The sequence below is a fragment of the Spodoptera frugiperda genome, chromosome 22, assembly GCF_023101765.2.
Source record: "Spodoptera frugiperda isolate SF20-4 chromosome 22, AGI-APGP_CSIRO_Sfru_2.0, whole genome shotgun sequence".
NCBI lineage: Eukaryota > Metazoa > Arthropoda > Insecta > Lepidoptera > Noctuidae > Spodoptera > Spodoptera frugiperda.
The window spans coordinates 7,536,601-7,564,118 of record NC_064233.1 but is presented as its reverse complement, the minus strand read 5'-3'; the positions used below and the strand labels follow the sequence as shown (position 1 = coordinate 7,564,118).

The 27,518-nt window shown below is 37.5% G+C and overlaps 1 protein-coding gene across 1 annotated transcript in view; it reads left to right on the top strand.

The window, feature by feature from the left end:
* Positions 1–24,893, top strand: part of LOC118279966 (homeobox protein invected) — a 67,524-nt gene extending 42,631 nt beyond the window's left edge. The window contains exons 4-6 of the mRNA XM_050702623.1: positions 18,452–18,487; positions 23,600–23,703; positions 24,221–24,893. Coding sequence (XP_050558580.1) covers positions 18,452–18,487; positions 23,600–23,703; positions 24,221–24,484 — 404 coding nt within the window. The 3' untranslated portion in view covers positions 24,485–24,893. The remainder of the gene's footprint in view (positions 1–18,451; positions 18,488–23,599; positions 23,704–24,220) is intronic.
* The last annotated feature ends 2,625 nt before the right edge of the window (positions 24,894–27,518 follow it).

Genomic DNA, 27,518 nt, shown 5'->3' with positions numbered 1-27,518 from the left:
CACTTAACTAAAAATACGACCTAATTAAAAACAAACAACCTTACAGAACCAATTTTAACATCACAAAATTTACCAAAGACTTTCACACAACATTAAAAACAAATCCTATTTTAATGTCAGCACATTTATGTCAAACTTGTAGTCACATTTATGGCTAATATGTCGTCAGATTTATGTCTAATGTGTCGTCAGATGACTAAAGCTAATTCGTCACTTAGTGCTAATTATTGTCAGGCCGGTTGCCTTTCGTTCATCGGCTATTTGTTCGACATTAAAATTTGAGAACATTGGATGTTTGAAATCATAAATATGTCTGTGAAATCATCCACTGGGATGTTAAGAGGTGTGGCTATATTTAGGAGTTTTGTGTTGCCATATTCGATTGTTGGTTTCGTAGATCTACGTTTTTGTTTTGGTTTAAAATTGGTGTTGGTTTATATTTTTGATATGATTTTGGTTTATATGAAAAGTATTTAAAATTCCTTTCACAGTTTGATTAAACATGTCTAATGCCAGTGTTGTTAATATGGTAAGGTGTTTTCTAGAATACAATAATTAATTTTATAGGCTTAAAAGTAACTATGTTTACCTATATTGAAAGTAACTTTCGTGAGACATACTAAATTAATTATTATTTGACGAGGAACTCGACTAGTTTCAAGCCATGCTACAGCGACGAGACACGCGGCAACTGTTGCTAAATGCTGCTCATTAATATAAGCCTCTATTAACTATAATACTACTTAGCAAAAATCTATCTAAATTATAGAAAGGTAACAAGGCCTTACATAAAACTGACTGACTCCTCCAGTGTCGTGGGTGAACATGGGCGGCGATGATCACTTACCATCAGGTGACCCGTCTGCTTATTTGCCTACATTATATTCCATAAAAAAACTTTTTAAGTACACTATCTTCTTCTTTCATTATTAATTCATCATTCTTGATTCATCTGCGACTCAATTAATGCCACAACTAATTATCAGCTTATCTACCAAACCATCAAATATACGAACAGTTTCCGTCCAAAACGGTAGCGACTGGCAACACTGAGTATTCATCGCGGCGGCATGACAGCCCGACCAGTGTCACACACACAGATATGATTTATAGCCGGGCAACACCAGATATAAATATAACAGTGTAAGGAACTTTACACACTACAGCGAGTGCTAAGCTATTAAATGTTTATCCGGAGCTATAGATTGCCTAGCGGGTTTACCGGGGCTCCGGCTCGAAAAGCAGGAGTAGAAACGGGGTGGTTTTTAGTCAGTAAGAGTCTGACACTCCCTCTCGCCTCGCACAAGGCGGAAGAAGTCATTGTATCATTTTCCCCTTTTAAAAAAGCTATTAAATATTTAATAAAGATCAGGCAGTAGAATACAATACTTTTGTTACCACCCTAACTCTTCCCGCGGGTATCGTATACCTAACTGAGGAACTACACATTTGATAGAGACCGGGTAGCAACGCTCTCTGATAAACCTGAACCTTTTAAACTGCAATCACCAACACGCTTGAAAGGCAAGTCAAAGTCAAGTCATTTATTCCAATTAAACCATATACGTACTTTTGAGAAGTCAGTCTGTCCGTCAGTGAAGCTAGGTGCTTGTTCCAAAGTGTAGCTTCGAATGGAGAAGAACGAGCAAGAAACTCCATCCAAGAACATAATATACATACCTAACCTCAAGCCTGTCTCCCATGAGGGTAGGCACAGTAGTTTCAGAGATTTCAGTTTTCAGCAAACAAATTCATCAATTTTACATATAGTAAGGTATAACTACCTAAGTATAAATGGTATCCAGTCACTTACATACGTAAAATATAACAAGATTATTATTATACACATAGAAATTAAATTAAAAACCAAAGCGATACATATCTATCTCCTATCTCCGCCAGGAACATATACCTAAAGACATAAAAATGTTTTATACCAATAAAATTTAATATTCGGCCCACACACGGCGCGGTTAAAATAAAATTCGTCCATATTACCGGCGCCTGCGCCGCGCTAATAGTTTGAGGAAATAGATCACAATTGTATAATTGGTGATGTTGTCTTGATGTGTGCCATACTGTATCTTGTAATTGGAGTGGGTTGGTAGTTAAGTGGTTGGGAGATCGGCTGCCGAGTGAGGGGTATTTAATTCGGTTTTTTCGTTTTTAATATGGTACTGGGCTACATAGGGCCTCAGCGTATGTAGGAGAGTTTGACATATTTTCCCATAAAAAAATACGATTTTAGCAGATCACATCACATCAACAGCTTATAAGTAGCTACTGCTGATCAAAGACCTCTTCTCAGGTTGATCCTTACAGAAATCGAACCCCCGGCACATTGCACAGCAGCCACTTACTAACCACTGCGCCAACCGTGCAGTCAAATCTTGTGATTCTGCTAAGAATTTTATCAAAGCTTAGTTGATGCTTAATAAGATCTGATGATGATGAGGATCAATTGACCTTCATATTAATAAAAATATCTAAATAATAATATTCGTCTGTAGCCGCTAAACTGCAACAAACATCAAAGAAACAACAAAAAATTACCTCAAAACCCCATCTTAGTACACAACAGTACACAAAACTTGAAAAAAAAACCAAGAAGTAAAGCAACTTAACAAATAAATAAATAACTAAATAACTAAACAACAATCATAAACCATTAACCCATTAAAAAAATCTATTAATGCCATCCCATATTTCCATTGTTGCCGCCAAATGCGCGCCGTCAAAAATGCCGCCGCCATGATGAAAAAATTTGACATCTGTCAAAACAGCGATTTAGTCTATGATAGATTAGGATGATAGCTCTAATGGGTTAGAGGTGTGAGGCTACCGTAGTTTTTTATTTTATTTCATTTTAGAGGACTATTGTAAAATATTTATTTATGGTTTAACTAGAGATATGCTTAGGAACCATTAGTGGTATATGTTTTTCTTTTTATTATTAAGTCGTTAGTGAGGTTATCTTGTTAATATTTTTTTGTGTCAGTTTTAGGTAATGTTCACATGTAAACAGCAGCTCATGTAGTGTAGATGTCCTGTAAACAAGGATGTTGCGTGGACTGTCCAGGCGACACACGTACTTAGGTATCGTCATGAGCTAATGTTCACATGTAAACAGCGTAGAGATTGTCCCAAATACTACCAACTTATGAACAATATTGCGCTCGGGCTGAAAAAATCCCGCAAAATCCTAATCACATCATTAGCCTATAAGTGATCACTGTTGACCAAAGCCCCTTCTCATACGGAGAAGGTTTGAGCATTAAGCACCATGTTTGCTCAATGCGGGTTGGCGATTTCAAACTTATAATTAGATATTATAAGCCCAGGTTTCCTCACGATGTTTTCCGTCACCGTTTGTCAGTGGTATCAAAAAACACTTAGAAAGTACATTTTATAACTCAGAAAATGTCACATTGGTACTTGCCGTTGGTAGGTTTCGAAACCGCACTCTCATGCGTGAGAAGCGGGCATTTTAAACCACCACGACATTTGACTGCAAAATCTTAATGTGGCCATCAAAATAAACACTAATCTGTCACTCCCAAAGAACTTGTTTTTAACATCGTAACATGATACAAACGACACTTTAGTTTTTTTTTACAAGACCACACCGAATAGCCGTTTGGTCGAATCAAGGAGGTTTTATGTCAAAAAAATTGTCTATGATCAAAAGGTCTATTAATTTTCATCAAGTAGGTAGAGTTTAAAGGTACGCGTCCACAGGCCCGCATCGCACGCAACGGATTTTAGTTTGTCTTGTATAGAAACTCGTACAACTGCGTCCATTGATTCGCATCATACTCATCGCACGCAACGGATTTTGGTATGCCTTGTATCGAAAAAAACTCATACAACTGCGTCCACTGATCCGCATCGTACGGACCGCATCATCAGCAATGCCTACATGCGATGCGCACCGATATGACGTACGGAATGCTGATGCCAAAAATCAGAGTGAAAGTGACATCGGTAATCCGATTAATTATTATGTTATCGTAGCAACGCGACAAAATACAGTAGCAGCGCGACAATCGCCGCGTCGTGTGTCGCAGAATGCTGCTCATGAATATGAGCCTCTAACATGGCTTGAAACTAGTCGAGTTCCTCGTCAAACAATTACGTGAGTAAGCCGATAACATAGTAATTAATTTAGTATGTCTCACGAAAGTTACAATAAAATGGTAATCCGATTGCTAATAATCGCGTCGGCAATCCGAACACTGCTGATACAAAGGACGCAATCTATCTGTTTGATGCGGTCCGTCCGATACGTACGATGCGGGCCTGTGGACGCTTACCATTATCCATCATTTTGCTTTCAATATAAGGCTAGGCTACATTTCGGGGTGTGAAATAGACATATATCATAGACTGTTCTAAAGGTTATGTACATGTGTAGGGAAACGTGGATCTAGTCGTTTGATGCATGATGATGTTCTAGGCGTTTTAATACAATTTTTTAATATTTTTTTTCAAAAGGGATGTTGAATTGAAAACCATTTGGAATAGATGTTTTCCTTCCTTTCCTGCCTTCTTTTCAAAGACTTATAAACGGTCCCTCCCTTTGCTGTGAAACTATGTGACCGTTTTCACTGATACTAAGCTATGTAGCTGTGCGAGGACGATGACGACAAGTAGTAGGAAAGCCATCCAAAGCACGCATCTTTCCATACTTAGCTTAGCTGAGTCCGTTTCCACCAGTGCGGAGCCAAACGCATCCACAGCGAAGTAGCATAGCACGTCTCTGGTGGAAAAGCACTCTTAGTCGAGTATATGACAAGTCAAGCGTAGGGTTGGTGACAAAATGTATTCTACTCAATAGTCATCACATGTTAATATACCTAATACCTTGTTAGTTTTACACGTAAAATATTGTGAGTTGTGTGTAGCGAGTGTGTCGCGCGGGTGTGCAGTGTCCGGTTACTGACGGTTCTAAAAATTAAGTCATCACTCACAACCGACCGCTCCGTGGCTGTTTTTTGTAAATGCCACCCGGGATGGTGTTATGTCATACATACTCGTAAATATAGTGGTATTCATTGATTATGAAAAAAATATACCTAAGTCTGTCTGACCTGTTTTGTTGGTCGAGTGGTCGCAAGTGCGACTGCCGGACAAGGGGTCTCGGGTTCGATTAACGGGTCCGGTAAAGTTGAAAGGTTCGAAAATTTCTCAGTAGTAGCACGGCTCCCTATTACATGGGATTTATAAAACAATTGGTGAAAAGTGGGTGTACATTGTAAAGCGGCATTACTTCCCGTAATGTGCATCTCTGTCTACCCCTTTGGGCAGAAGAGGTGTGACGATACATTGAAGGGTTACTTTGGGGTATTGAATTAGTAATGAGTAGAGGGCGCTTTAAAATAAAGTAAATCAAGACCTAGAAAATCTAAAAGTTAAAATTCAAACTAGTAAAGCTCTCAAAATTTTCTCAAACCAGACTCTAGCATAAACCCATCCAAACTTCTTTTATAATCCTTATTTTGACAGCAAACTCTTCAATGGAGAAAAAAAACGAGTGTGCGAGCAGGACACAGCTATACGTGTAACAGAGATAACACTATCTTACTCTTTGGGTGGCACAGTGACTCACGCGCCGATAGCAAAAGAGGGATTAAAAAGTCGTTTTTTAGGGTTCCCTGTACCCTTACACCAGTCGTGTATTGCTGACAGTGTAGAATGCCAGGGCTCTGGCTCGAAGCAGGAGTAGGAACGGGGTGGTGTTTAGTCAGTAAGAGTCTGACACTCCCTCTCGCCTCGCCCAAAAGCGAGAGAAGTCATTAGATAATTATTCCCCCTTAAAAAGCGTCGAATATACATATTTGTCGCTAACGCACTACCTTTACTCTTCTGCCGGGTATTCTAAGTACGGACTAGCGGCCAATTTCAATAATTTAATATATTCGCTTATAAGTCCCATGTAATTCCAGACTCCGTGCTCTGCCGATTTTTTTTTCGAAAAACCGAAATAAGTCCAGTAATACTTTGCCCGATCCGGGAATCGAAACCGAGCTCACTTCGAATGTTTCGAATTGGCAATTACAGAATAGCCTAACTGGTCTCCAATATAACAAACGTGATTTTTTTGCCATAGTTTTACAAAATTCATACGGAACCCTTCATACACGAGTCCGACTCGTACTTAACCCATTTTTTTTTGTTTTCCAAACCACGTGTCATAGTATAAGCAAGTGGGTTTATAAAGAAAAAAAATTGGATAAATATTGTTAGGTTAAGTGTCACCCGGTAAGGTTTGGAAAGGGATGGGTGGGTGTGAATATTTTTTTTATTGTTTGTTGACAGTGCGCTCAAGGATGATGGGTTAATTAGGTGTGGGAGATGTTTTGAGTCAGTTTTTGGAAGATTTTTAGTAGTGTTTATGTTGTTAGAAATGTTTCGTTTAGTTTCCTACTAGTAAAATTCAATACCGTTTTCATGTATTTTCTATGAATTTTGTATGAAATAGTGCGTAAGGACGACATTTCTAGGCGTTACAAGTGCGTTGCTGTCTATTTGGGGATTAGGAATTTAAGGTTTGTTGGGGAACCGGAGATTGGGAAGAAGATAATTGGGTCTCCGGTAACCTTACTCACACAACAAAATACCATACAAGCGTTGTTTCACGTCGGTTTTCTGTGAGGTCGTGGTATCACTCCGGTCGAGCCGGCCCATTCAAAATTGTTTGTAGAAGTCTGTGTGAAATTTGATACCAGATAATAAGCTTATTTCCTACTAAAATAATTGGAGAAAAGTACTTTTGCAATAAATTTAGGTTGTAATTTTCACCATACCTACTGTGTGGTAGCATGACTCACCAACACTTTAAACATATTTCTTTCACAAATATGTATAAATAAATCCCTGCACCCATTAATTCACCCATAACATCACCCCTCATTACACAAAGTGGGCATTCAAAATACCAACACTATAAACTATAATACAACACATTTAATCCCCATTTTACAATGAAAACGTGAAGGAATTCCACATTTTTGGATCTAAGACATAAAACCGCACATCAAGCTACACCTTTTTTCTATACCATTCATTTGATTTTCGACTTTAAACACACACACGTTAAGGTTGAATATTACAGTAAAAGTACTACAGCAAATCAAAGTACACTTTCTTCTATTTCATTACATTTGATTTTCAACTTAAATTATAAAGAGGTTAAGGTTGAATCTTCTAGTGAAGTGTTTGATATAGGTTGATATGCATATGTTTTATAGAGAAACTATAAATAATATAATTGCAGGATATTGTAAGAAATAAATGTTTTAATTATACCATTTTGTGTGCCATATGTGTATGTTCACGCCATTTTATTATTTGAAGGGGATAGGTAGAATTATCAACTAAAATATCCTGAAACCTCTTAGGTATTTTTTATGGTATAAGCCGGTAATCGAACAGACAGATAATCTGATGTTAAGCAACTGCCGCTGCCCATGGTCACTAGAGGCGCCACAGGTGCGTTGCCAGTCTTTGGGGGTTAGGAATTTAAGGGTTGTTGAAGAATCGGGGATTGGGAAGATTGGGAAGGGGGGTAATTGGGCCTCCGGTAACCTCTCTTACACAACAAAACAAAACACAAAGCAAGCGTTGTTTCAGGTCGGTTTTCTGTGAGGTCGTGGTATCACTCCGGTCGAGCCGAAGCATGGCTCTCCCACACTTAATACACTATTCATAATATATTATCATGATCACACTATTAGTCAGTTACCTCTGCCAAACCCCTTAATAAAAACTTGAATTATGATATTAAAAAAGACAAAAGAATTTAGCAACAATCAAAACACAATAACGGTATCCCTACATTAAGATTGAATCATCCACAATGCAATTAGTGCAGGCTACCAAAGGTTGGTTGCATTCTTTCAGAGTTTGTAATATAGCTTGAGGCTAAAGCTATAAGGCATTCATGTATGTTTCGATGCGTCATACAAAATACAGTACGAAAAATATTGCACATCTACCTTTTAGGCATCATTCAATTCCGGAGCTGCGGACTACCTAGCGGGTTTACCGGGGCTCCGGCTCGAAAAGCAGGAGAAGGAACGGGGTGGTTTTTAGTCAGTAAGAGTCTGACACTTCTTCTCGCCTCGCAAAAGGCGGGAGAAGTCATTGGATGATTTTCCACCCTCAAAAAAAAGGCATCATTCAATGACTTCTCCCGCCTTGGGTGAGGCGAGAGAGTGCTGGAGCTTTTCGAGCCGGAGCCAAGGTAACCTGCTAGGTAGTCCGCAGCTCCAGGTGCACATTGAAATGTGGTGCGTTTTTAACCAACTTCAAAAAAAGGAAGAAAAAAGGTTCTTGCGTTAATTGAACTGATTTTGATGCAGTTTTCAGCATAGTATTTTTTCAGACTTAGGAGAGGGAAGGAAAAATGGAGGATCACACTTTTAACTTTCGAAAGCGATTCCCTATTTTGAGACCTTTTTTTCGAGGGGTAAAATCATTGAATGCTTTCTCCCGCCTTTTGTGAGGCGAGAGGGAGTGTCAGACTCTTACTGACTAAACACCACTCAAATAGAACCAGTAGTTCTGAAGATAAGCGCGTTCAAACATACGAACTCTTCACTAACATAACATAAGTATAAATTTTACCACAAGTTATGTCATTATTTTTGCGGCCATTGACCCTTGGTCAGTGTCAGTTGGTTCATAGTCCTATAAAGGTCACTTATGGCCCAAGGCCCTAAGGGTTAAATGGTGGCACATCGCATCCTAAACATAAAACACACAGACAGACGGACAGACGAACAAAAAGACTACAACGGAAGACGTCTCAATTAGTTCACACTATTCTCCAAATAGATAACTTATTAACATACGATTTTACACCTTATTCTACACTAAACAAAGTATAAAATGCTAAATCAATAAACATCATCTTAAATCCGAGAATAAAATCCTTTTATTACATGTTCAATTAAAAATTTGTCTTATTTCTGGGTTGTTAAAGTGTAATTTTCCTTGTATGGGTGGGTAATGGTGGTATGTTATGCAAATATAAGGTTTATTGACATGGGTATAAAGTGTGTTTTAGCTTGTAATGTTGTAAGGACGTGGTCGGCGGAGCTTGAAATGTTTTGGTGACATGAGCGAACGGCTAGCACAGAGGATGACGTGGAGACGCTCTCGTGTTTTTATTTCTTTATTTGTTTTTTATTTAATTTGCAATGTGGTATGCGAATTATGGAAAAGCGTGGAGTGTATTATTTGGTATGGGTAAAATATTTTTAAATGACATATTTTTTTAATTGTAAATTAAAATACCTAAACATAGCGAATATAGGCGTAGTTTAAAGTTAAGACATTTGAATTTTTTTACATACATCTCAATAATTTTGGTTTAAGAATATTTTGGCAAAGATTAATAGGCACATAGGGTTCGTTCTTAGTCTTGGCTGTTTACTTAACTATTTTATTAAGATTTAATAACAAAACATATTAAAGAAATTTAAATATTAAAAAATAAACTCCACAGCCTAGATTTAACAAACATTTTAAAAGTATCAGATAATGTTGATTAATTTTCTACCACATTAAAATCATTTTTAATAATATTCAGCAATTAAAAAGACAACACAAAATCCAACAACACACACATAATATCAATACATAAAAACACAAAAAAAAAATATTACAACTTAAATTCAAAAACAAATATATTTAGCTTAGTTCGTCTCCACGGCCCTGTAACGTGGGTGGCAGACCACCCAACTGGGTACTTTCCCCATGTGTTTGTACGGCTCAAATTAGGCGATACCATTCCCAATTCCTAATTCCGGATATATGCGAGCTAGCTCCGAAAACGGGGTAGGCAGAGGTCTACTTTTGGACATTTAGGGCTCATTTTTCGTCAGTAATCACTACATAGTATAAAACAAAGTCGCTATCTCTGTCTTCCCCAATGTGTTTGTACGGCTCAAATTAGGCGATACCATTCCCAATTCCTAATTCCGGATATATGCGAGCTAGCTCCGAAAACGGGGTAGGCAGAGAAGATCTACTTTTGAACATTTAGGCTGATTTTTCGTCAATAATCACTACATAGTATAAAACAAAGTCGCTATCTCTGTCTTGCCCATGTGTTTGTACGGCTCAAATTAGGCGATACCATTCCCAATTCCTAATTCCGGATATATGCGAGCTAGCTCCGAAAACGGGGTAGGCAGAGGTCTACTTTTGGACATTTAGGACAGATTTTTCGTCAAAATTCACTACATAGTATAAAACAAAGTCGTTTTCTCTGTCTTCCCCATGTGTTTGTACGGCTCAAATTAGGCGATACCATTCCCAATTCCTAATTCCGGATATATGCGAGCTAGCTCCGAAAACGGGGTAGGCAGAAAAGGTCTACTTTTGGACATTTAGGCTGATTTTTCGCCAATAATCACTACATAGTATAAAACAAAGTCGCTTTCTCTGTCCCTATGTCCCTTTGTACGCTTAAATCTTTAAAACTACGCAACGGATTTTGGTGCGATTTTTTTAATAGATTTTTTTTTTGAGGGGGAAAATCATCCAATGATTTCTCCCGCCTTATGCGAGGCGAGAGAGAGTGTCAGACTCTTACTGACTAAAAACCACCCCGTTCCTACTCCTGCTTTTCGAGCCGGATCCCCGGTAAACCCGCTAGGTAATCCGCAGCTCCGGATATGATTTTTCGTCAGTATCACTACATAGTATAAAACAAAGTCGCTTTCTCTGTCCCTATGTCCCTTTGTACGCTTAAATCTTAAAACTACGCAACGGATTTTGATGCGGTTTTTTTAATAGATAGAGTGATTCAAGAGGAAGTTTTATATGTATAATACATGCATAATATATCACCATTGCACCCATGTGAAGCTGGGGCGGGTCGCTAGTTTTAATATTATATTTAAATCTTTTTTTGGTACAATGCCAAATAGGTTAAGGTTTAGCTTAATTTCGGTTAAATGACTATTAAGGGGGAGGTCTTTGTAAGGGGGAGGCCTTTGTTCAGCAGTAGACGTCTCTCGGTTGATGATGATGATGATGATATGCCTATTTGGTTTGGTATAATGCCGTGGTGACCCAGAGGTTTAAGCCTATTCTCATGCATGAGAGTGCAGTTTCCTCACCTACCAACGGCAAGTACCAATGTGACTTTTTCCAAGTTATATGTACTTTCTAAGATTATTTAGACACCACTGACAAACGGTGAAGGAAAACATCGTGAGGAAACCTGGGCTTATAATTTGTAATTATAAGTTTGAAATCGCTAACCCGCATTGAGCAAGCGTGGTGATTAATGCTTAAACCTTCTCCTTGTGAGAAGAGGCTTTTGGTCAGCAGTGGTCACTTATAGGCTGATGATGTGATGACCAATTTTCTTATTAGTTCGTTTGTAAACACAATAGCGGTACACGATCCCATCTATACACACACTAAATTTCATCAAAATAACTCCAGCCGTTTAAGAGAAACGAACACATTCACATATTTATAATATTAGTCAGTTTCGTACGAGAATTTGTTTATTTCCTAACAGACCACACTGAGTTTCAAGGAATGAGAGTTTCAGGCTATTTTTAGGTAATAGCAGCTCACTGAAATATTACACAGAATCCTTATTTCGTTAGCTATAAGGGTGATATTGCTGTGGCAAAGATGTTGAGTAATGTATGCAAAGTATTCGTTTAACTAAGGCCAATTAATAACAATTGACGATGTATTTTTAGCATTATTTGTGTTTGTACGTAATCTATTGTGTAATTATGAGTTAGTGTCGCTAAAAAGGGGTTAAGTAGAGATGTAGCTGTATTGATCACCACCTCAATTCTTCACGCGGGTGTCGTAATTAAGAGCCAGTTAGAAGAGACTCATTTGATAGTCCATTTCCAGACTTGATGCCTTCATTAGATACGAGAGAGTTTGCCATAATCTCCGCAGGGAGGTGGGTTTGAGATCTCGGTTTTTTATGGTATAAATAAGCCGGTAAACGAGGTGACGCATCACCTAATGGTAAGCAATCGTCGCAGTCTATGGACACCCGAAACACCAGAGGCGTTACAAGTCTGCTGCCGGCATTTTGGGGTTAGTGATTTTAAGGTTGTTGGGGAATCGGGGATAGGACAGATTGGGAAAAAGGGTAAATGGGCCTCCGAGAACCTCACTTACACAACGAAATACAATGAAAGCGTTGATTCACGTCAATTTTCTGTGAGCAAAGCATGACTCTTCCACACTTCATTTTAAAGGTTCAGGTTTATCAGAGCCTAAGTCAAAGTGCCTTAATCAGCTCTAACGACACCCACGGCAAAAGGAGCGGCAGTGCCAAAAAGTCCCTATTCTGTCTTAAAAAGCAATGTTAAAGTTTTTTAAGTCAATATTTGGTAATATTGACTTAAAAAACTAATTAAGCAATAAAAAATCACTTATAACGAACGTAATCTTGGTTAAAACAACAAGTTTTATATTTATACGACACAAATTAAGTGATCCCGACCTCTCTATATGTACGACGGCTTTCCTTAAATTGTTTAATTACGTTAAAATGCTCGTATCGGCTGTGGTATGACAAAAATTAAACTTTTATGTTCGACCGACCGATGATAATTACCTACCAACCTTTACCTTGGTTTAACTTGAGGAGAAATACATTCATTGTAACTTATGGTAGGTGACTCGTTGGTTAAGTCTTGGGTTCGATTCCCCAGTCGGGCAAAATAGTCAAAGTCAAAGTCAAAGCATTTATTTCAATTAATCCTAAATTAGGCACTTTTAAAGTCTGTCTGTCAGTGAAGCTAGGCGCTCGTTCCAAAGTGTTGCTTCGAATGGAGAAGAACGAGCAAGAAACTCCATCGTTACTCTTTTAGTTAGTATTACTGGGCTTTTTTCGGTTTTTCGAAAAATTTCTCAGTAGTAGCACGGAGTCTGGAATTGTGCCCAGTAGGTATATGGCAACAGGCTCACCCCCTGTTACATGGGACTTATAACACAAATGGTGAAAAGTGGGTGTATATTATACGACAGAAAGTATTAAGGAACTTTAACCGACTTAAAAAAAACAGAAAGTATGTATGTTTGTGTGCGATTGTCTCGCGTTTGGCTGAACCGTGTTTGATTCGGTTTTCAGGACAGTATTTTTTAGACTAAGGAAAAGGTTATAGGGATATTGTTCGATTTAAAAAATGCAAGTTCACACTTTAACACATGTTTTTAGTTAATGATTATGGTTTATGGTAAACAAAACAAACACTGATCAACCCGGGAATCGAACCTTAAACCTTTTATCCAACATATGACATTCAAGAACTAGACTTACAAAAAGACATAAAAACTAAAAACCCATAAAAACTGATCGGGTCTCAAATTGATGATCACTCCAATGACATCTGATACTTTTAACCGCAGATCCCATTGGTCAACTGTCAAAGGCGAAAAAAAATAAAATAAAAAAAGCTATAATAAGTCTTTTTGAGCTTTCATCATTTTTATAATCATGTTATATTATTTTATGATAATGGTAGCATAATAAAAGTCTGACAATGTAACTTTAATGTCTTGGGTTTTATTCTCCGGTTAAGTAAAAAGTATTGCTGGCATTTTCGACTCCTGAAATAGGGTAGATGCCTTTACTAGCTTCTGTCAATGGCTTCACTCGCGATCCCTTGGAATAAAAGATAGCCTATGTGTTATTCTAGACCATAATCTACCCCTGTTCCAAATTTCATCCTAATCCCTTCAGCCGTTTTGACGTGATTGAGTAACAAATATACATACAAACTCACAAACTTTCGCATTTATAATATTCGTAAGACTAGTAGGAATAAGTATGATTAGACAATTTAATAAATATACCATGTAACCTTCAGGTTACTGAACTGAAGACCCTATTCCCTCTTTTTTTAAGGAGGCAAAATCATCCAATAACTCCTCCCGCCATGGGCGAAGCGAGAGGGAGTGTCAGACTCTTACTGACTAAGAACCACCCTGTTTCTATTCCTGTTTTTCGAGTCGGAGTCACGGTAAACCCCCTGCCACCAAATCTGACAACACACTTCTAACTCCTCTAGTGTTGTGGGTGTCCTGTACCGTACAGAAAATGAAACCACGACACGTTATGTATCAACCAGTCGGTTACTCTTTGATCCTATTATTTATTGATTAAAATAATATATAAAAATGTACACCCCTACTTAACCTTTTATAGTGAAAGCGTATAAAACTAGGCAGATGCGTAAAACTAACTTAAATATCATGAAAAAAACTATTTAAAACAAAAAAATTAAATTCAAAAATATACAATACAACTTAACGACCGTTTCAACCAAAGAATTTTTAGTCAAACGGCAAATGGCTATAATTAAAAAAGAATATAGACAATAAAATTATTAATTGGCAACACTGTTATAAAAACTGTCATGGCCGCTCTTGATGAAGTAATTAATGTCATTTTGATAATATTTATGTGTGTGTTCGGTGGTCATTTGCATATGTTGTGTGTGTGTGGGTGAATGGAGCATACGGGTGGAAAGAATGGTGGATTTTAGGCCGGTAAACGAGTAGACGGATCACCTGATGGTAAGCAATCGCCGTCGTCCATGGACACCCGAAACACCGGAGGCGTTACAATAGCGTTGTCGGTCTTTTGAGGGTGAGAAATTGAAGGGTTATTAGGGAATCGGAGATAAGTAAAAAGGGGTAATTGGGCTTCCGGTAACCTCACTCATCATCATCATCATCAGCCGAGAGACGTCCACTGTTGAAGAAAGGCCTGTCCCTTGGTCCTTCACGTAGAACGACAAGCCGCCACCTGCATCCACTGGTTAACCTTACTCACACAACGAAAAATTCCGTTCAGTTTGAGGATTGTTAGGAAGGGGAGCAATTGGGCCTCCGGCTTATCAGACAGCGCTGCTTGTCTCTAGTCTTCACCAAGGTATAATTCCTCTAAAGACCACTCCCATGGGTAGAATAAGGGTTTTTTTTTGAGGGAGCGAAATCATCCAATGACTTCTCCCGCCTTGGGCGAGCCGAGAGGGAGTGTCAGACTCTTACTGACTAAAAACCACCCCGTTCCTACTCCTGCTTTTCGAGCCGAAGCCCCCGTAAACCCGCTAGGTAGTCCGCAGCACCGGAGTAGAATAAGGGTACTGATTCTTGTCTTTATTATGCAGCAAAGCTCGCCACTCCAAGCCCCTGTATATCACTCGCCAAACTAGAACGAAATCCATCAAAAAATCACCATATATTTAAACATAATTACCAGTTTTTTTATTTAAAAGTTGAACTCATTAAAATAATACATTTTTATTATCTTACATTATAAGATCCGCCGGCGTCGGTCGCGTTACTCGCATTCTTTTCTATGCTTAATTAATATGTACGTTTAGAATTAGTTATTTGCATAGTTTAACTAAATTAGTTGATAATTAACATATTTTTGCTTTAATAATGCGTTTGTTTCGATCACGGTGGTCAGCTTCAGCATTTTTAAGTCATCTTCACAGTACCACCCGTGGCAATCCACTTCTGGACTTTGCCTTTTCCACCAGAGATATGCTATGCTGTGCCCAAACTTAGTCCATGATTGTTACTTTTACCTGTAAGACTAAAACATTTTGCGTTGCTGTGGATGCATTTGACTTCCACCAATCGTATTCATTGGTACACATAGCTATGGTTTTTTATATGGATGGCTTCCCTATTATATTATGCGCATCTTCATAGCATAGCTACATAGCACATCTCTGGTGGAAAGGCACCTTGAGCCTCCTTTAAGATTTGCTTTTGCCATAATCCGGCTCGACTGAAGTGATAAAATGGCCTTACGGAAAACTGGCGTGAAATAACGTAATGATTTTGAACTCTTTATTTTTACTTCTTTTTCTCATATAGATTCTTATATGCCATTTTCACTCTTAATTTCACCCAAAAATCTAACCAAGGCAAAGTTACAAAACCTTTTGTCCGAAAAATCCAATACCCCAATTTCCCTTTTAAGGAATCAAAACCAATACCTACCTTTAGAAGCTCCACATCAAAACTGCGAAACACATCAACGAGGCAATCAAAAGACCATGATAATTCACTAATTAATTCATAAAAACGCCTACTGGGGCCCAATTTGTGGACCGCATGGGGTCTAAACGGGTCACCCACCAACGTTGATATGTAATTAAGATCGTAATGTATTAATGTTATGGGTTTATTGATGGGTTAGTGGTGGTGGTGACATGGGCGGCTGTTCAGCATGTGATGTGAGGTTCGATGCTAGATACTTTTTCCTATGATTTCGTCTAGGAATCATAGGTTAGGTAAATGTTTCTATTTTTTTATGGTATAAGCTGGTAAACGAGTAGATGGATCACCTGATGGTAAGCAATCGCCGTCGCCCATAAACACCCGAAACACCAGAAGCGTTACAAGTGCGTTGCTGGCCTTTTGGAGGTTAGGAATTTAAGGAATGTTGGGAAATCGGGGATAGAGATGACCGACCGGAGTGATACAACGGCCTCACATAAAACAGACGTGAAACAACGCTTGCGTTGTATTTTGTTGTGTTAGTGAGATTACCGGAGACCTAATATCCCTTTCCTAATGTACCCAATCCCGATTTCCCAACAACCCTTAAATTCCTAACCCCCAAAAGGCCGGCAACGTTGTAACGCCTCTGGTGTTTTGGGTGTCCATGGGCGGCAACAATTGCTTACCAACAGGTGATCCGTCTACTAGTTTACTGGCTTATTCCATAAAATAAAATATGTCTGCGTTTGACCATTATCAAACCATACAACAACATACAACATAAAAAACATCAATCGATCCAATCCAGCCTACCCGCTAAAGATAAACGCCGTGAATATAACACAGTGTGTTCAACATTCACCATTGAAATAAAAATAAAATAAAAAAATAAACAAACACGCTACAGTTAGGCTGAATGTCTTAATTAATCGACGTCTTGGGTGGCCTATTGCGTCACATCCTTTATTATGTAGAGACAGTATGTCCAGTTTATATTGAGCCGCGAACGAATTCGGATGTTTTCAACGTCAAATTAATAAATAAAATATGTTAAAAATCAATTACCTACAAGTTTTAAGTGTGGGAGAGCCATGCTTCGGTACGAATGGGAGTGATATCACGGCCTCACAGAAAACTGACGTGAAACAACGCTTGTGTTGTGTGAGTGAGGTTACTGGAGGCCCAATTACCCCCTTCCCAATCTTCCCAATTCCCCAACAATCCTTAAATTCTTAACCCCTAAAAGGCCGGCAACTTGTAATGCTTCTGGTGTTTCAAGTGTCTTTAGACGGCGGCGATTACTTACCTTCAGGTGATACGTCTGCTCGTTTATCAGCTTAAAAAATAAATTACTCAATAAGTCAAATTCAATACTTATTTAGCTTCCAATAAGGTATAATATTCCTTAATTAGCACGTTAAAATATTTACCAAAATTTGTATTAAAAGTAAAGTAAAAAGCGAAACAGTGAGGGTTCTTTCAAAATTGGTGGCCATTTCCAAAATGTTTTTGACGCTATAAAATTTCTGCGAGCAACTCTGATTAGCCATAAAAGCCATATAAAGGTAATAATTAAGCATCAAATTAATTAGTTTTTTAACTTTTTCATCTTAATGTTAATTATGGCGATTGATGGTTGAAATCAATCTTCTTTTAATATTATTATACATACCTATATTCGTTTTATTTTGCTAATTAAAAGTTGCCCCACATTAAAATTTCCTCCTGTGTTATTGGTGCGTTTACAAACATACAAGTTCACATACACATGACACCCAGACCCGAAACAACAATTGGTGGATCACACAAAGAGCTGTTCCGTGCGGGAATCGGACCCACTACATGTTATGTCGCAGCCGGTTGCCCAGTCACCAACCTGAACCGTGTAGTAAAATCTCGTGTTTGGCTGAACCGATTTTGGCGTGGTTTTCAGCATTGTATTCTTTAGACTTAGGAGAACGTTTTAGGTATATTACAAGCCTTAAAAAATGGAGGCGTCAAAGTAAATTGAAGACGGTTCCCTGTTTGAAAGTTATATAACAATTAATTGCAAGTGTGTTATGTTACTTTATTTGTTTGTTCAGTAGTGGACATCTCTCGGCTGATTATGATGATGATGTTAATAATAACCGACTCCAATTTTGTGGGGCTAGGGAACAAAAACTTTCTCAAGTGTAATAAATACATAGATATTTACCTTCAATTCAAATACAAAACTTATGTTTACATGTCTCTTGCTATGCTGTTAATACGTTAAGGAAGAGCGGAGCCTCCTGACACAGGCATATTTACATGCTTAAAAGGAGACTCCAGCAACTAATTATAATAATTATAAGAAGAAAGTTAAAGAAAATAAAGATTTTTGTATTTTTTGATGTTGATGATGTGTTATGTTATCAATAACTAACGATATTCTCTTTTGTTACAGGACGAAGTAAGTACGGGACGCGCTCACGGGAACCACGTGAGAAAATTCCATTTATTTTTCTATAAAACCATATTTATTTAGTTTATGTAAAAGACTCTAACTGTAAACAAAAATCAATCTGTTCCTTTTAATCATTAATCAGACTTTTATGACCATCTCAAATCTTCAATCAATTTTGTTATCTCAAATTATTATCAACCAATTTTATTAAGGTCTACTTAAAATTCCCCCTTTCTGCTATGTCCTATATTTGACGAACAACATCCAATATATATTTTTCTGTCAAACTTTATTAAAATATTTAATTCCACAAGTAGACTAAATAGGCCTTTGGCCTTTTACATATCCGTATTTTAAAATTATCCAGTTAGGTGTGCTTTTCCACCAGAAATGTGCTATGTAGCTATGCTATGAAGATGTAATAGATAAGCTGTGAAACTATGTGACCGTTTCCACTGATACTAAGCTATAAAGCTGTGCGAGTAAGATGTGCAGCTCGAGTATACGATGTATCGATAGTAGGTAAGCCATCCATAGCACGCAACTTTCCACATAAAAAGCATAGCTTAGATGAGTCCCTTTCCACCAGTGCTAAGCTTTGTGTACCAATGATTATGATTGGTGGAAGCCAAACGCATCCACATTAACGTAGCATAGCACATCTCTGGTGGAAAACCACACATTTTGGCCCCATCTCAGCCAATATCTTTGGGAAATAAAAACCATACTATTCTCATGTTATCTACACTGAAACCAGTTTTACAAATAGAAAGATAAAACTTTATTTCATCACATTATATTTGTAGATTACCTTATATGGTTATAAAGCTTAAAATATACACTATATGCGACTAATATATACGGTAAACATAATAAATTTAATTTTATGTCTTTATTATTGAAAATACCGGTTGCCTAACTTTCTATCGACAGTTGGTATATATAAATTATGTTTTTTAAACTATTAATTTTAAAGGTTATATATTTATTTCATGTATTTATGTTTTTGTTTGGTTTCTACGCTACTTGTAACATTAGTATGAGTTTACTTTACGTTGAACGAAAACGAAACGAGAGCGTATTCGGCACTCTGAATCAGCAATCTCGTACTAAGGGTAATGAGTGGCCGGCAGGAATAAACCAACCAATAAGTTGGTGTAGTATGAGTTTGCTTTACGTCTCAAGTAATCGAAACGAGAGCGCGTTTGGCGCTGTGATCGGTCGGCTCGAATAAACCAACCAATCGCTGAACGCTTTCTCGTTTCAATTAAGTTTAAACCATGTCGCGTTACTGATAAATATTTTTACCTCTGAAGGTGCGAATTGAGTAATTTTCAATTTGAACTATTAGGTACACAATGATACTATATAATTAAATTCAATAAACTGAAAGTTGAAACACGATCTTTGATTCATTACAAAAGACTAGACATTTTATAATAAATCTAGAATTTATGTTTGTATCAGCATGTTGTAAATCTTTACCTATATATCAATTTGTGTGGCTTTTAGAAAAAAATGTTTTAGCCCATAATGGTTTAATTTTGTTTATAATAACTATCGTGAGACATAATTAAATTAACTAAAAATCACGGTTTACTCACGTACATTCATGGAGAAAAGCTCTACTAGTTTCGAGTCACAGAGAGACTCTTCACCATGAGCAGCGTGCGCCTATTAAGTAGGCTGCGCGACGTCGCCGCGTCTGATTTTTAGTTAATTTGGTTTAAAAATGGTATTGTAACTAATATTGTTTGTTTGTTTGTGTTCATGAATACTAACATAGAAAATAAGTGTTATTTGAATGTGTACTTCAGATTAGAGTGTGTAAATTTTGGAGAGTCTGTATCTGTCTCTCGGTATTATGAAAGGGGCAATAAGTACAGTCAATACAAATTTAGTCACAACTAGCTTTTGCCCGCGACTTCGTTCGCGTGGAATAGTGACTTCCGGCAAATTTTTGGTTTTAACCACATAGTTCCCGATCTCGCGGGATCTCTTCAAAAATGAGATGTGGAAGATATTCCAGGGAACTCTTCAAAAATCAACATAATGAGCTCTGCGTTTGAATTTAATAGATGTATACTCACTTAGGGCATTGAAAAAATAGTTTAAAAACGGACTTAAACTAACTTAAAACTAAAGAAAGCTACGAATTACGAATTAATAACAATTAAAAAAGAAACTATATTACAACCTATCCTCTATGCTATAATAACCAAGCTTAAACTAAATAACTTAAAAGAAACGACTTAAATCTAATCTAATTAATTTATAAATTAGACTTACAATTTTATTAAAAAAACTAACTACAGTAACTACTAATAATCGATATCAAACTAAACCTACGTTAAATAGTTTAACCAAAAAACCAGGAAAACCCAACACATAAACTTATTAATTGACAAATACAACGAAACCAATTTAGAATATACGAAACAGCAGGACCACTACAGACAAATAATCATACGACTGATAATACACTTTTTCTACGATAGTACCGAAGCGCTCGGCCGATACCCAACCAAATGAATGTAACGAAACCATAGCGCGATCTATTTCGATCCCAACGCCATCTATCGAGGATAAAGACAACTTGGATTATTTATTTATACTCCGTTCGGGCATTTTCTTTGTACTAAAAGTTTAATTATATTGATATTATTTTTTTCATACCTTTTTACTATTTATTTACTTTTTTCGATGAATTAAAACAATAACATGAACCGAAGTCGTGTAACGATCGACATAGAATTATTTATAAATAATTTATTTCTTATTTTTATTTTTTGATTTTTGAAATAAAAATATATCTATGTCCTTTCTAAGGTTCTAAACTATATCTGTACCAAATTTCAACCAAATTCGTCAAATAGTTGCGGAGATTAATGGTATAAGCATAGAATGTTCGACGTGATTCTTTAATTTGACATAACTTTTTTATTTATGAACCGATTGACATGAAACAAACACTAAATGTAAATTTAAGCATCCCACAATATATTCGTGAAAACCGCATCCAACTCGGATCAGCCGTTTCTGAGATTAGCGCGCACAGACGAACAGACAAACAGACAAACAGACAAAAAAAAAGTTAATTACAATTTTGGGTTCGACATCGACATAACAATAACCCCTGCTATTTTTTTTATTTTTATTTTCAATGTACAGACAGCACTTTTCTACGATTTTATTATATGTATAGATTGCTAAATTTGTTGTATAGCAGGTATCGTTTTGCATTTTTATCTCTGAAGAGGCACGTAATGTTACTGTACAATGTACACCCACTTTTCACCATTTATGTTATAAGTCCCATGTAATAGGGGGTGAGCCTATTGCCATATACTGGGCACAGCGCTATCATTGAGAAATTTTCGAAAAGATCAGCAAAACCAGGGTTAAATCGTCGCCCTCTCCGCTAACTGTCGTATCTCACAAACTGACGTATCTGCACTGACATTAAATAGATACCTTAGGGCTTTAGGGCGACTACAAAATTAAAGAATAAGCCAAGACCTATATAAAAAACTTTTTAATTCATTGATAAAGCCACAAATAACGCATCTACAGTAATTTAACTGTAACGCCCGACCGAAAAACGGTTGCCCTGGAAAAACATCAATTGGTAGTTAGGACAGTTAGCCGGGAGGGTGACGAAATTTTCGGGTCGGGCAAAGACCCGTCCCCTTGTCTGGCAGTCGTACCACTAAACCAACGAAGCTATCTTATTCTACCTACACATTTTAATCTGAACTGCACATCTGCACAATATAACCACCATGCTTCATGAGCGAATGTCTAGCCACCACCTCTAGGGTTACTCCATGGAAGACACCGCCTCATCACCATCAGCCCGTCAGGCGCTCGGTGAAATATTTTGACCAATTTTATCCTACCCGTCATCAGTGTCCATACAGCTGAGAAATGAATTGGTTAAGATATTGCATCGCCTGCTTGACTTGGGGTTTACATCGAGGGAGCTGCACTTGTGTTGTTTTTTATTGCTGTTTTTTTTTTTGTGGGCAAGCTTGTTACAATGTTTTTATATTATTAACTATCGTGAGACACACTAAATTAACTAAAATCACGGTTTACTCACTACTTTAAGCCTTTAACTGCCATCAGAAAACTGTTAAAGGCAAATCCTCCACTAACGTAGGTTACCGGTGACCTACGTGGCAATTAACGCGTTATTGGAGAAAAGCTCTACTAGTTTCGAGTCACAGAGGGACTCTTCAGTATGACCAGCGTGCGCAGACGCGTCGACAACGATATTCAGTAAGTTGCTCGACGTCGCGTCGCCGCATATGCGGAACTAGTGCCGTAAAACGGTGTAAATAGGTGCAGGAGAAGGGTGAATAAATGTTGGGAAAATATTCTATCATCTATTCACCTCACATCTGTGACTATTCACACTTTGAATTCTATTCACCCCGTTTTACCGCAGAGCTATTCTCCAGTTTACGTGAGTAAACCGTGATTTTAGTTAATTTATTCTAAAGAGATTCTCTTTAACTCAAAGGCACATTTGCAATGTAACACCAACGTTTCACCAGTAATGTTACAATTCCCATATTGAGGAACATCGAGGAGCATATCTCTAGATTAAGGATCTTCATTACGTAACTGGTGTTACTTAATATCGATAACAATTTTTGTGACTAAATCATTTTTGTTTGTGTGTTCGCTTTTGTGATTGTTGCTGTTTTTGTTGTATTGTGTTGCTTGCTGTTTTGTTGTGTCTATGATTTTTGTTTAATAGTTGTATACCTAAGTAGTGCATATGTTTTAAAATTATTCTTAGTTTTTAAACTAACCATTATGCACATATTAACATACCATAAGACACTTATTGAATCATAAATCCTATTATTTGTGTAACAAAGTACATTTAGATCTATTTAAATATTACCTTATGCCTATAAGGCGTACTGAATAGCGGAGATCATGTTTCAACAGTATTTCCTTGACAATCATCCAGACTTATTTAAATAATTATCAACCACTTATTTAAAACTCTTTCGTCTCGATATTACCCATCTGTTTTATTTTAAATCCATCTACTTTCATTATCTTTAACACAAGTCTAGTTTAAAAAAGACAAGCCTAGGCATCAGTCCTCCATTTCTGTCAATTTCTGACCAGGTCCCAGGACGCGAAGGCCTAAGAAGCCCCCCGGGGACAACGCTGTACCTGACGAGAAGAGACCCCGCACTGCATTCTCTGGACCCCAACTTGCAAGGTTAAAGGTAGGAAGCAAAATTTATTCAAATCACAAGTATTAATAAAAGTATACCATAATATACTGAGAACCAGACAAGGGGACCCTATACCACGTAATTTATTTTATGGTATCAACCGGTAAACCAGCAGATGAATCACCAGATGGTAAGCAACATCAGACCGTTACAAGTGCGTTGTCGGCTTTTGAGGGTTAGAAATCTAACGATTGTTGGGGAATCTGGATTGAAAAGATTGAGAAGGGGGAAATTGGGTCTCCGGTAATCTCACTCACAAACCGAAACACAACGCAATCGTTGTTTTACGTCGGTTTTCTGTGAAGCCGGGGTATCACTCCGGTCGAGCCGGCCCATTCGTGCCGAAGCATGGCTCTCCCACACTTTGAATTAATTGTTATCAGAATTTATATCAGTTACCCCACTAGACACATCATTCAGACCACTTTCATCCAAATCAGAACAACTCAAAGAATACTACACCAACCTTCATATACAATAAGCCTAACTATCATTTTTTTCTTCGTAGCACGAGTTCGCGGAAAACCGCTACCTGACAGAGAGAAGACGGCAGAGCCTGGCAGCGGAGCTGGGCCTGGCGGAGGCTCAGATCAAGATCTGGTTCCAGAACAAGCGCGCCAAGATCAAGAAGGCGTCTGGCCAGAGGAACCCGCTGGCGCTGCAACTCATGGCCCAAGGCTTGTACAACCACAGCACTGTACCTTTGACTAAGGAAGAGGAAGAGTTGGAGATGAAGGCGAGAGAGAGAGAACAGCAGTTGAATAGAGTTTAGGTAGGAGTGGGGTTTTAAGTGGGAGATTTGGTTGAGTTTTGGTGGTTGATGTTGGTAGTTGTTTCGCAATTTGAGTGTTTAGTTGTTTTCTGGTTGTTCCTTTGTTTTTCAAGAGCTGTTTGTATTGATATTGAGAGCACAATAATTACTTACGTATGTACGATGATTTAACACAAATCTTAGGTCTTATTTAAAAGCTGGATCCCAATAAATGGTTATTTCATATGTCCGTCATCCATTACTCATGAAAGTTGGGAGCTAAAACTTTTTCTTTGATAGTTGCTACAATTTAGAATCGGTTGATTTGAAACCATACGTTTACATAAAGCTCTTAATAAGTAGGTATTTTCTGATATGGCCTCAAAAATTAACTACAACACAAAGCACACATAAGTATTTTGCCTGATCCGGAGCTGCGAACTACCTAGCGGGTTTGCCCAGGCTCCGGCTTGAAAAGTAGAAGTAGGGACGGGGTGGTTTTTAGTCAGTCAGAGTCTGACACTCCCTCTCGTCTCGCACAAGGCGGGAGCACACATATTTTCAAATGCCATTTCCCACATAGGTATTGTGGCATGTGCCATTTCTTAATTGATGCCCTATATAAAAGGAATCCAATTACATCATAACTGTTATGAATGCTTCCCCATACCATAAAAATATTAATAACTGCTATTATGATACTATAAATTCCATATTTTTCTTTATTATTATATTACCTACATCGCATCATCAGCTTAAGTGGTCATTGCTGACCAAAGTCCTCTTCCCACACGGAGAAGGTTTGAGCATTAATCACCACGCTTGCTCAATGCGGGTTGGCGATTTTAAACTTATAAGTAATCTGAAATTATAAACCCAGTTTTCCTCACGATGTTTTCCTTCTCCGAAAAGAAGAAGTAGGAACGGGGTGCTTTCTTATCAGTAAGTCTGATACTCCCTCACCCGAGGCAAGCCACTAGATTATATTACCCCATCAAAAAAACACACACACACTTTGAGACTGATGGACTTTGACGTTCCAAAAGTGCTTAATTAAGGATTAATTGAAATAAATGCTTTGACTTAGACTTTGATTTAGTCATCATTATAATTATTGCCAACTATCAAAACTCAACTAAAATAGTAAGAAGAGTACAGAAACTGTCTGCGTCTCGCTCTCTCGTGTCAATAGCTTACACACAAACTAAAAACAATGTACCTACATCTGTCTGTCTGTAAACTATATTTTGTATATATTTTATTGTTATATTGTCGCAATACATTTGTTATATAAGTGTTTTTCAACCAAGGGGTAAGTAGAGGAAAGCTTTTATTATTAAAAAAAACAACAACACAAGGCACAGCCGCACAGTTTTCATGACAGACTAATATGAATTAAAATAAAGACCATTTTATTCAAGATTTCGTTTAAAGATATTTCTATACTGTTAGTATTTGTATCTCGTAGCACACATCTCTGTAACTGCTGAACGGATTTCCGTAATAATATCCACAAATTGTGAGAAAGTTAAATAGTTAGTAATACAAAAAAAAAAATCCTATAATACCAATCGTAAGACATACTAAATTAACTAAAAATCACGGTTTACTCACGTACATAAATGGAGAAAAGCTCTACTAGTTTCGAGTCACAGAAAAAAATCTTATAATATCACTTATAATTTAACCAACAATCTTGACAATACTGTTTATCCTTAACTACTTCATAAATTAAACTATACTTAGAAAATTATTCGCAAAAAACTGCAAACGCTATTACAAAATATCAATTTAACTTTTGAAATTTCAATTTGCAGTAAATCGCAATAACTTAAGTTTATTTGTAAGTACGAATTACTTATGTTAACTGGCTTCTAACATCATCTTTACTCGCTTTAATGGGGTAAACAGTAGCCATTAGTTATTTCAGACTAGCTATTCCGGAGCTGCGGACTACCTAGCGGGTTTACCGGGGCTCCGGCTCGAAAAGCAGGAGAAGGAACGGGGTGATTTTTAGTCAGTAAGAGTCTGACACTCCCTCTCGCGTCGCCTAAGGCGGGAGAAGTCATTGGATGATTTTCCCCCTCAAAAAAAACACTATAAGCTATCTGTATGTCAAATTTTATTCAGATTTGCTCAGTACTCTTAGTACCTATGAGTTAGCTTTACGTTGAACGAAAATGAATCGAGCGCGTTTGGCGCTCTGATTGGCCGGTTCGAATAAACCAACCAATCAGAGCGCCGAACGCGCTCTCGTTTCGTTTTCGTTTAACGTAAAGCAAACTCGTACTAAGGTATCAAACATACATTTTTCCTCTATTTTTATTAAATGGTTATTTAGCTAGCCCCATTTATTTGTTTAGGTCAAAAGTAATTGCAATTTCACCTCCCTCTTGACAACAGATCTACTAGTTTCGAGTCACAGAGGGACTCTTCATCATTAATGTACGTGAGTAAACCGTGATTTTTAGTTAATTTAGTACGTCTCACGATAGTTATTATAAAAATAGAGTTATTTTTGACATGTAAACCTCTGCTTACACCTTTTTGGAATATAAATTGTCTTATAGTTATTGCGACAATGTAAGAAATACTGTTTTCTGTTGTTTTCTGTACCTTTAGTATGAATTTACTTTACGTTTAAAGTAATCGAAACGAGAGCGCATTTGAAACTCTGATTGGCCGGCTCGAATAAACCAACTAATCAGTACTTACCCTTAGTACGAGTTTGCTTTACGTTGAACGAAATCGAAACGAAAGCGCGTTCGGCGCACTGATTTGCCGGCGCGAGCGTTCCAACTAATCAGACCACCGAACGCGCTTTCGTTTCGATCTCGTTAACCGTAAAACAAACTCCTACTAAGACCTCTGATTGGCCGGCTTGAATAAACCAACCAATCAGAGCGCCGAACGCGCTCTCGCTTCGATTACTTTTAACGTAAAGCAAATTCGTACTAACTGCCACACTCAGAGTCATTTAATGGTTACTTAACCCAGTCCTTAGCAATTGTTTTCGATACAAAATCGTAACTAAGGAATAGTTTAAGTAATCATT